This window comes from Amborella trichopoda, chromosome 6 (genome assembly GCF_054954075.1).
Source record: "Amborella trichopoda isolate Santa Cruz 75 chromosome 6, AtrichopodaSantaCruz75HAP2 v2.0, whole genome shotgun sequence".
Taxonomy (NCBI): domain Eukaryota; kingdom Viridiplantae; phylum Streptophyta; class Magnoliopsida; order Amborellales; family Amborellaceae; genus Amborella; species Amborella trichopoda.
Window position 1 is genome coordinate 50,286,852 of NC_142341.1, and position 11,855 is coordinate 50,298,706.

Here is an 11,855-nt window from a genome sequence, read left to right on the forward strand (position 1 = left end):
CTACGGAGTTTTGGCGGGAACGCATTTTCGCGCCTCCTTAAACAGTGGCGGATAAAACTGTTCTTGAACAAATGACGGATATAACCCTTATTTAAGCCTCAAATGGCCGAACTAGTCCTCATCGAAATAACGATTGGCGCCCTTTAGTAATTGAATAATTCCATAGTTCCCTACACTCCTTGCTTTTCCTCTTTGTTTTATTCGAAATTATAAAATCAAATGAAAATTTACGTTCAACTCTATTTATGGAATTTATATTTTAAAAAATGATGTATATCGAGTAAATTTATAAATATTTAAAAAATTAAAAAATTTATAACTTATTACAGGATGCACGATTTTTAAGCTTTGAAATTCGTTTTTTTTTTATGTCAATATATCTCAAGATTGAAACGATCAGTTGGAAATATTCTCACATTTTATCATTTTTATTGCCCCCTCTCTCTCATAAAAAGTTTTTAATGTCTCTCTGCAATCTATACCAATTTAGCCTCTCTCAATTAACTGTATGTAACAATTTTTTTTATGTGGCTCTCATCTTGGATCCTGTGTTTTTGTGTTCTAGAATCTCTCTCTCTCGAACGGCCAAGCACAAACAAAATGCATCTCTCTCTCTCTCTCGAACGGCCAAGCACAAACAAAATGCATCTCTCTCTCTCTCTCTCTATCAAATGAAAATAGAGCATGCATAATATACACCCGCCGGAATATACTGTCCAACAACTCCCTTCTACAAAATAGATACCTGGATATTTTTTTATCCGAAATCCATCTAAGTATCACTAGGTTATTATTATACAAAAAAAATTATTTTGAGTTCCTGATCATCTAGATCTTTCCCTCACAAAATTCGATGGTTCTTTGGATACCACCTTTTTTAAGGCACATCGAGGATGTGAATTAATATTTTTTTTTTCGTTGAGACGAATCATTTGGTTCTAAAGATTATATCCCAAAAATTTGGAATCCAAAATATACCCTTGGGCAGAGTTTTGCCCAACAGAACAAATAGACAATACTCCTGCAGGAACATGAAATCTTTTCACAAAAGGGAATCTCTGTGTTATAGTTTTGACATAATCCCTCTAGTCTCCCTGAAATCTCTCTCTCCTCTCTCTCTATATCTTTCTCACTCATGATGCTTGCTCTCTTTTCAAATCATCATTCTCATCCGAACCTTGTCCCAACCCTCTATAACCGATACGAAAGAGAAAATAAGAAGATAAGCCTATATAACACATAAGGAGAAAATAAGAAGAAAAACCTCAAATCATATATCATTGGAAAAAACAAAATCTGAGACTAGTTTTTGGAACTTGGCCCGTCCATGAGAAGGAACTCAGCAAAGGAGAAAAACAAGGAATAGAAAGAAAATCAGTTAGTTGAATATCCAAGTTTAATATGAAGCATCAGGAACCTCTTGCTTCTTCACAGCAAGCTGAAGCCTCAAATGATCGCTTTTGGATTATGACACCAAGTTGGGGTATTCACGATCTCCTCTTCTAATGATCTCTGCTTTTTTGGCAGTCTCTTCATTTTCCATCTTTTAATTGCACCACTCACTCTAAATATGAAACTGGTCAACCGTATGCTCTTCCTTCCACTGAACAAGTAGCGAATATAATCCACGACGAGACGCACCCACTCCTCACCCTCTAAAATGTAATAATACTGCAGAACAAAATAACAACTTTGCATGAGCAAGGGGTTTTGTGTGTGCGAGAGGGACTTACGGCCAAACTATCGCCAACTATAAGATGAAAAAGTCGAATGGATATGCATGATACAAGTCATATCATATTTCCAAGGTTTCATCTTTTTTTTTGTGCAAGTTTGGCTCTCTCTATCTCCCGGCCCCTAATTGGGCTTCTTTATTGTCTGACTCCTTTGTCAGTGGCAACCGTAAACATGGCGATCATATTCATAAATTTAAATCAAATCCAAATGAATAGCTTGTATTTTACGAGAAGAGTGACATTAAATAAGCTATTACTATATACCATCCAGCCATGGTTACAATATGCATCAGTAGTATTTCATGCCTCAAAGACATCCGAAAATTATTCAAGGATTAAAACTCATAATCTTCCTATTCCATCAGCATAAAATTACTAACTCTTGGCTCATAAATTGTTATCTTCCAATAATGTTGAGTCATAAGTGTATCAGCAATGTGGTCAAAATCTATATTGGATTGTTGAATAATCTTTGCATATCCTTTCAGTCAAAAAAAAATATTATTGTTAATACCAAATATACGTTGTAGAATTCTACAATCTGAAGCTGAATAGCAAGCAAAAATAAATAAATCCGGTGGTCGTATTCCTTTCACAAAATCTAACAATGAAGCCAGTATGCATTACACTCAGCACAAGGCACATAAAATCTTTTGTTTTTTTGTTATCGGTGAAAGTAATAACACATATCATTCTCCCTCTCTTTTTTATTTACAGTAGTTTCGAATGTTCTGAAAATTAAAATGACCCAGGAGAAAAGACTTTGGAGGAATAAGTGTTCTGAAATGGAAATTCATTGCTGAGGCAGTTTTAAAAATCAAGAACAGGTTTCATAGGAGAAATTTAAGATGGAGTACTTGATTTGAAGCATCACCTGGTGGGAACTACAAGAGGTCAAACTATGTACTTTCTTTTTTTTGGTAATGAGGTCAAACTATGTATTCAAGAGTTTAAAAATGTGCTCCGCGATGCTTCCGGAGATATCAGGAAGTCTTGTACAAGATACACAGAGAATGTGATAGAATTTGATACTGTTTACCAGCTAGAGTAATCGGAGAAATTTGACCTTTAACACAAAACTGTGCTAGTTCATCGGTAAATATCCATACAGATGCCTTTCATGGGTCAAAACTCCACAAGTTATGAACAAACACCCTTAAACATGTGGAAGACGAACAAAAATAAGATTACAAGAATGTGCAACACATGTGAAGATAATGCACAACAGGGACCATTCTTCATAGATGTTTCTTACCAGAAACAAGATGGCATGGATTAGAGTAGACTTGGGCACACAATGCTAGGCTTGTCTCCAAGTTATTGATTCTACGAATTAAAGATTTAAGGGATGATGACAAATTAGATTTAACCATTTCTTTTATAGGAATCATCATTATACCATTTCTATAAAAGAAATCACACATTATATGATACTAAAATGTCATATTCACACATGTTACTAGTTCTATGACACAGCATGCAATTTTATATTATTTATTACAGTGGCTGAAGTCTTTCATAGATATTAAAGATTACTAAAGATACCACAAAACTGAAGGTAAATGGCTGAAGTCTTTCACAGATATCAGTGATTACTAAAGATACCACAAAACTGAAGGTAAATGGTAAAATGTATATGCTTCATTATATCTTATTTCCTTTTTTTGAAATTTTCCAGTTCTATAATTTACTATATTTCTTTTAGCATTTCTGTGTACCCAAATATTCTAACCCAACTTCAAAATTAGCCAACTTTAACTTTTTGCTTCATTGAGCCTCTTTTTCATTGGCAAGGATTGGATTTGAGCCTGCCACCTAGGCCAAAAACCCTGAGATCTCAGAAGGGACTCTAGCAGCCTTGAGCTCAATGTCCAGTAAAATCAAAATTTATCCACAAAAGGGGTCCGAGCCCTTTGAAAATGAAGTATATAGATGAAAGACTACTTAAATGTTAGCAAACTTTGTAGCTTCCACCCCTTCCCCTTTCACGCCAAGTGCATTACTCCTCCAATATTTGTCCCACAAGCTTCCAGCAGAATATTTACGAACAGAAGATAGAGAAGCAACTATCAAAAACACACATAAAGAAGAGGTAACGTCACGTTTTTCTGAAGTGCTAAATACATTATCAATACAGAGAAAATCATGTTTTAATCAAGAATGATGTAAAGCATATCGTGGATAATCCACTAACTTAGTCTTGGCTATTGAGGAAACACCACAATATCCTTTTGTTGTCAACTTGGATGCCATAGGTTAGAGGCATGATTCTCTAGTACTCATTACAATGGCCAACATCTCGAGCATCTATAGTATTTCTAGCCCTGTTGGCTCTTCCCCATTTTTTTCTTGTAAAGATTCTTCCTTCAACCATTTGCATCTCTAGGACCAGACAATAACCTTTCCTATTCCCTATCGAGAGCCATGAGGGGCCACCATTTTTTACTCAAGGTTCATTGTAGGCCTTTTCTCCAAGTCTACAAGATGAGGAATTCAAAATGTGAGCCTCATGATTTTTGAGAAATCCCCACTGGTGGGTTTTCATATCCCTCTTTCATTTTGTCAATCACTGTAAAGTGGTTTTATTAAAAATGAGCAGTAATTACGTACCTCTATGGCTTTGTTCTCACAACCAAGGGTAGCCGAGAAAAGTTAACCGCTAGAGATATCAGTCGAGTTTCCAATTTCCAAAATGTTTACTTGTGAGAAGCTTTTGTTATATTAAGCTCGACATGGATGTCTGGTAGTTCGGAAATCGGTTGATCAGTTGTAACACCCTTTGCCCCTAAACCCCACCACCTGCCCCCCAACCCCCAAAGTCTTGAAGTTGGATTAGTCATTTCCACAAAAATTCCATATTTTAAAATTATCCACTCAGCATGTAATCACATAACTCGCACTCCAGTCTTATTCTCTGTGATTCCCTGGTTATGATCCTAGCACCACTGTATGTAACCCCAGCATGGAAGCCCAAATCCATTTCCTCATATTGATCGTTAGGTTTTTCACTCAAACCAAATTTCGTTTGCAACTTCCATACAGTGTTTTGCTTTGCAGGATTGTCTACAAAGAGGCAATTTATCTTTTGTACATTTTGTACATGGAGGTCACAATCATTCTTGTCCCCTAAATTTCAAAATGGGTAGTTAGAAGTGTTTCATTGAATAGACACAAAATTCCAAAAAAAAAAAATCTCGGACTTCATGACTCACCCCAATCTATTTTGACATCTAATGAGTGAAATGATTGTGAACTCCATGTACACAAGATAAATGGTCTCTTTGTCATCAATCCCTTTGCATAGAAAGTAAAAAACCCAAATTATTCGCTGGCCATACTACTTACATTTTATTTTCTAACATCATTTCATCATTTAGATCAAAATGCAGACAAGCATCAAGGAGGTGAAAGAAGCTTTCCATGGAAAGCCATTGGTTTTGCATCATAGCATAGACATGGGTTTCATTCTTGTGAGTTTATAATATAATTCAGAAAATTCCACATTCTTATTTTTTCCTGATAAATAATGGACATGACAATATCTAAACCTATAAGGCTATTAGCCTATAACCATAAGTAATTTACAGAAATATTGCTTTCGATTACTATAAGGAAAGTGGCATGATATTACCAGGAAAATGAAAGCCATAGTTGCTGAAGCCACTTGAACAAATTCCTCATAAATTCCATAAAATCCTTCATCATCAGAATCACCAAAACTACCACCTCCACCTCCACCCCCACCTCCACCTGGGCGATCGCTACCACCCTCATCATCACCAAAGTCACGGTTTTGTATTTGTTCTCTCAATAGTTCCTCTGCAGATTTCTTCTTTAACCCCCCCATGGCCTTTCCCAGTGATTTCCATGGAGATTCCTGAAAATAAAATCCAAAAAAACTGAACCCAAATGAAAGCCTTCATTGATCAACGTCTACATTTCGATCAAACAATGAAAAAAGGATGTAATCTTTCTTATAAGTGAAAACATCGATACCCATATATCCAAAGAAAAAAAAAAGGAACTATATTGGGCTGAAAAATAGAGAAACAACCAGTAATGGCCGAAAAAGTGCAAATGTTTGGAAAAAATAATATCCCTGAATTATCAAAGAATAGAAAATTTTGGGATTTTCAGCACAAAATTTCAGAAAAACATTCAAATAACCATTAACCAATCCTCGAATAACAGATTAAATATCTTTAATCACATTTATTTGGTAACCCAACTGGAAAACATCAAATAAAATTATTGAGAGCAGTAAATTAATTTTTTTCCATTAAAAAACAGTAGAATGACAAAGAAGAATAGGGTTTAAGAGATTTATATACCTGGTTTCCTTTATCTGAATTTCCTTTGCCTCCAAAAAGGCAAATAGGAGCGCTTCTCTTGCATATTGGATGAACCCAACGAGACCGAGTGCTTATAATTGGTGCAGAGAGAGAAATATAAGAATTCTCAAAAGACAGAGACTTGGGTCTAGAGAGAGAAGCACGAGAGTTTCCCAAATACCCTGAAACGGGTTTAGAGAGAGAAACATGCAAATTTCCATGGAGTCGAGTAGAGAGAAAAAGAGGAAATTGTAGCTTCTTGGGTTGCGAGCAAGTGATGGTAGGACAGAGAATCATGTCTAAAGGAAGAGAAAGAGAGATTTATCTATGGAGTCGTGGTTGTATAAAGATGGGGAGGCTTCATTTAGAGAGAGAAAAATAGTTGAGCCACTGGTAATGGCACCGTAGAGAGAGAATGGGTGCTTCCACGGCAACAGAGGAAGTCGGGATGAGGGCAAGGTAAACAGTGCATGGGGCTGGATACCACACGCCGAAGAGTATACTATTGAGGTACTCATGAGCAGTTTGGATCTAATCAAAATCATTTAAATTGTGGGCCGAATTGGTTGGATTATATTTTAAAAATATATAATTAATAATAATTTTTAAAATATAAAATATATTTAAAAATTTTATTTAGTATGTTCAACCAATCAAAATCAGACGGTCTAATAAGCTAGAATCGATCAAAAACACTTTCGATCAAATTAATATTATTTAATTATTTTGCTATTTCAATGATTTCCAATTTTTTTAAGTTCTTGGCTAAAAGGTGGGATTCTCAGCTATTTACTTTGAATAAACCAAAAACAATATTTTAAAAAAAAAAGCTTCTATGCAAGCCTGCCTACCTATAACTTTATCTTTGATAATTTTATGAGAGACACAATCAAACAACATATAATTTATAATTATTATTAAATTTATTGAAACAGTGAATTATCAAACCATTCCCTTCAAGCAATAGCAAAAGTGTTTTGGAAAAGACGGGTCCAGACTCGTGACCCGGTTGTCTTGGCAAGTTTGAGCCTAATCTCCGGTTAATAAATAAATAAAATGGGAAAAAACTTAAAAAATCAAATAATGCAAGTTTCTAAAGAACAAGTTGGGTTTTGATGAAACTTTCAAGCACATATAGATACCCGTGATTTATTCTTTGTCATTGTGTCACACATTTATTCCAAAAATAATGTACATAACAAAAATGAGTTCCACATGAGCATTCAAATTTGATGTTATAGATAAATAGGTAAATTACATAATCTAAAAACCAATACAAATGACATGGAGGCTTAAACTGGCAGGAATACAACAACCTCGACAACCATCATCCTAAACATGGCTGTATCTATTTATGAACAAGTCTATCAATCTGGAAAATTATGTACCCCTTCCGCACGTAAAATCCCCAAGATTTGTCCATCCCTAGTATTTGCTCTCACCTTGTTGTTCGTGCTCGATTTTATACCCTTGTGTCATCACTTTCATCTGTATCATTGGCCTCATCCATGTCATCATCGTTATTTCCTTCTACATCTCCACTGTGCTCATGAATTTGTGTCTGTTAACTTATTGACCTCCTCCTACTCTCAACCTTCTTCCTCTTCCTCTTCATCTTCACTCATGAGCGCTACTTTTCTTCCAGTGCCCCTCCATTAAGAAGTGGCCTCTCCACTGCTACTATCCTCCTTGCTCTCCGTGTCTACAGTCCTCCTTGTTTCGATCGTAGCCCTTGCAATCTGACTTGTTCGATCTTGCAATCCGACTTAGCTGCAACTTTTAGATGTTCCAATTGGGATGGATGTCGATCAACTTCTAAAACACAATAACAACCAACTGAAAAGGCTTTATGGATAGGTTTGTGAATTTTGTTCCTTTATTTCTTAAAGAAATACCTATGTGATATTTTACCGTGGAATACATATTTTTTATTTTCTTATTTTTTTTCACCTCTTTTTGTTGGCAAAATATTACCTACATGTGATTTTTATTATAATAAGATAAATTTCAAAATAAAATGAACATAACAATAAGACCAATATTTTAACAACTTGATGTCATTGAAACAACTATGCAGTATGTTTGAGAATAAAAGATAAGATTGCAATAAACAAAAGAAAGAGTGTCAAATATTACCTCAACCGGGCTTACTGCACCCCACACCGAGTCACCACCATCCGATGGCGCGGGATCAACGGTCTAGCTTCAATCTCGAACCAGAAAAGCAAATTTTGGTCAAGCCACACCAATAGAACATGAACCCCTTTGATCACAAACTCAAACCCTAGGTGAATTCTCTGAGCAACATAGTATGAGAGAGATGAATTATCTTTTTGCTAAACCCTAAAACCCTTAGTCATAAATCCATATTTGAGAGATAGGAGAGAAGAATTCCATAACCTAAACCCTTAGGTTCTTTCACAATATCGGAGAGAGATATCAAACATGAGAGAGATAAACTTTTTAAGAGAGAAATAAAAAGATAAGGTGTACAGAGATTTTTTAGTAGAGATAATCACTTTTTATACGCTTTGAATAAGATTAGGGTTTTTTAAGGTTTTTTTTGGCTTGCCTATTCTTGTGAGATTGAACATAGACCGTTGATCAAGGGTGACTTGTGGGGTGAGAGATCTGAGTCATTCATTTCATAGATGGGCCATTAACATTATGAAAAGTGCATGAACCATTATCCTCATTTCCTAAACCATTTTCTCATCAATAGAAATTAAATAAATTTAATTTAATCAAAATATTGTGCATGCTATAAAATAGCACAAGTCTACTTAATCTCTCCATAAAATCTTTCAAATATATATCAAGTCAATATTTAGTTAATATATTCAAACCATATGCCCACATGACATAGCACCAAAAAATAAAAAAGAGAATAAGGGTGGGGCGTGCCACCCAAGGGAGGCACCCATGGGCCCTACCTTCTAAAAATATGGAGGGTCCATGTGCACAATGGGCCCCCGTGATATTTTTATATATTTAAAATTAATAAACAGATTTTGGAATATTATTTGAATATTTAAACAATTGTAAAGTCAATATCTTTAATTTTATAAATCCAAAATTTCTAAATAAAATATCCAGAGGTTCATAAAAATTCAAATAATAATCTTAAAATAATTTTCATCATAAAACAAACACAATTAAATTAATTTTATGGGAAAATAATACATATGGTTCAGGAATCAACAATCATGGGGCACTCCACCTTCAACTGTGGACTACAGACCACACTTGCTTTATCAGACCGACCCAGTGTTTTTCATGACCCACAATCCAAGCAAGGGCTCATTAGCGGGTCACAAAAGTTCGGTCGATGAGCCAAGGGATCTCAATCCCAGTATGTGGATTTCAAGTCCTCCCCTAGAGACGAGTCAATGTCACCTAGACCTGATGCGACCATAACTCTTATGGTGCATAGGGGTATTTCTCGCACATGCATACGTTTCACCCTAAACGGTGGATTTCTGGTGTTCCCAAACGATCTATCGATATACATGTCTTGTGATGACTTATGGATGAGACTTTGGCCCGCGTCTATATAGGTCACCATCATACACAAGGGTCATACTGTCCCTCGGCTCGCTCATCCGGGCATATTCTCCGACCTCATCAAGGGCTAACCCATTAGAACCCTTATCGGTTTGTTCTTTATGCCCAGGTAACATGGGTTTTTCCTAACCGACTGGCCTAGATCGTCAAGCATAGTTCGGTATCTGCAAACATCGTTTGCTTAGTATAGCCCATGAGGGACCACACTCCCACTGAGTTCATGTTTCACTATATCATTTCATTTTACAAGCACCCATAAGGCCTTTAAAGGCCACATGAACCCAACCCTTTGTGCTTAAAAAAAGTACTAAAATCCCCTTTGCTAAACTTTTTTATAATCCTCCCCCAACAATTTTTTTAAAACACTAAAAAAAACTCAATATTGTTTCTTCTGTAACTACTACCCATGTTAAAAGGATAACTTTTTTAGACCAAATATCCCAATTTGACCTAGGTTTACAATATCCCTTTTTTTTCCTTTTCCTTTTTTGTGTTGGACCGAAAAATAAGTCTGTGCCAGTCCGGCAAAAAAAAAGTGCCAATTGACCCAAAAAAATGTGTCGGACCAATCTGGCATATTGATTTCAGAGTGTCGGACCGGCACAATAAAAATGTGGGTATTAGGCAAAGAGAGGGGTATTTTGATCATAAATTTATTAACTTTTTGACTCGAGAACATGCAAAAGAAAATAATATTGGGTCTTTTTAGCATATTAAAAAGTTGTTGGGAGAGGATGTTAAGAAAGTAGAATCAAGGGGGGTTTTAGTAATTTTTCCTCATTCTCACTCATGATAGCCATATCTTCTTTTGATGCGGCCTTATTAGGAAGTGGCCTCTCAAGAGTTCCCCATCATCGTGCTCTTCATCCTCACTTTTGAGGGCCATATTTTCTTCTAATGCCCCATTTTTAAGACGTGGCCTCTCCACTTCCACTATCCTCCATTAATTTGATCAGGGTCTCCAACATCCTACCTAACTGCCATATCCATAGGTTCAAAGAACATGGATGGAGACCAACTTCTAAAGCACAATAGGAACCAACTGTAAAGACTTTCCGCGTAGGCCCATGAAATTTTCTTGCCTTTCTATCTAAAGAGTTCCACACACCCCCCATGGCATAAACATGTGAAAAACGGTAAGTCAATAGGATTTGGACCCCAACCGCTTTGTCAAAATAGAGTAAAAAACTTCATTATAGGGTTCGTTGGTACTATCGCCAAGGCTTTGTCCCTATGTTTTGTAGTCTCATGGCATAAACATATAAACACATTCATTCTGTCCCTATGCTTTGTCGGTGGGGTGCACCAGCGTGATGTTCTTATCCACTACTTGGTTGAGAAAAAGTGACAAACAGAGATTTTGATCACGTTAATTAGCTTGATTAAGATTAAGTCATTGAGTGGGTTTTTTAGGAAAATCAACACATCAATCATAAATCCCGAGCACCATCGGAAAGAGGAGACTCGGCATGGGGTGTACTAACAATCTCCAGCAATTTTACCTTTTAAATATTTATTTATGTTTTGATTTTCTCTTCCCAAAAAGCAATAAATTATAGTTTTGTTTATTGAATAAATAATTATATTTGACGAGGTAGCGATTAAGAACCGATTTTATTATATTTTATTTATTTAAATAGTGGTTTGATTGTATTTGAATATTGTAAGTGATATTGCCAGTGTAGGAATAAATATATTTTTTTAAAATATATACACCGTGCTTTATTACAATTTCTTGATACCTCTAAGATTTATTTAATTTTCTTTTTATTGAGTCCTACATTGCTTTTGGGAAAAAGAGATAGATGGTCGCACGAACTTTTATCTCCGATATCTTAAAAATCAAGAGGTTTGATAGGTCTAACTACTCATTTTGGAAGCGCAAAATCGAATATGTGCTTTATAAGGAGGAGTTGGATGAGATATGGATTAAGTCGTCATCATAGTCCAAGTAACGATTCATCCCAATATATAAGGATAAATACGCTACTATCCTTTCACGGGTATCAGATCAAGGTTTCTTGCTACCTCTAAGATTTATTTTATTTTTCTTTTTATTAAGTCCTACATTGCTTTTGGGAAAAAGATATAGATGGCCGTACGAACTTTCATCTCCGATATCCTAAAAACCGATAGGTTTGATGGGTGCAACTACTCCACTTGGAAGGAAAGATATGTGCTTTATGAAGAGGAGTTGGATGAGATCTTTATTGAAATTGGCCCT

At 35.7% G+C, this 11,855-nt stretch overlaps 1 protein-coding gene across 1 annotated transcript; it reads right to left on the reverse strand.

The window, feature by feature from the left end:
• Positions 1 to 1,251: 1,251 nt before the first annotated feature.
• On the reverse strand, positions 1,252 to 6,600 carry LOC18448764 (nucleusenvelope protein). The gene is made up of 3 exons (XM_006858825.4): positions 6,068 to 6,600; positions 5,368 to 5,613; positions 1,252 to 1,671 (listed from the first exon to the last, which is right to left on the reverse strand). The coding sequence occupies exons 1-3, from the start codon at positions 6,362 to 6,364 to the stop codon at positions 1,447 to 1,449; spliced, it is 768 nt and encodes a 255-aa protein (XP_006858887.1). The 5' UTR covers positions 6,365 to 6,600; the 3' UTR covers positions 1,252 to 1,446.
• Between the last annotated feature and the right edge of the window lie 5,255 nt (positions 6,601 to 11,855).

What these genes read in the sequence shown, in the direction of transcription:
- LOC18448764 (XM_006858825.4), bottom strand. Translation starts at nt 6,364, where the DNA reads ATGATTCTCTGTCCTACCATCACTTGCTCGCAACCCAAGAAGCTACAA. An exon ending in ATTCAGATAAAGGAAACCAG is followed by an intron (nt 5,614 to 6,067) that starts GTATATAAATCT and finishes TTTTATTTTCAG; the next exon opens with GAATCTCCATGGAAATCACT. An exon ending in CTATGGCTTTCATTTTCCTG is followed by an intron (nt 1,672 to 5,367) that starts GTAATATCATGC and finishes TTTGTTCTGCAG; the next exon opens with TATTATTACATTTTAGAGGG.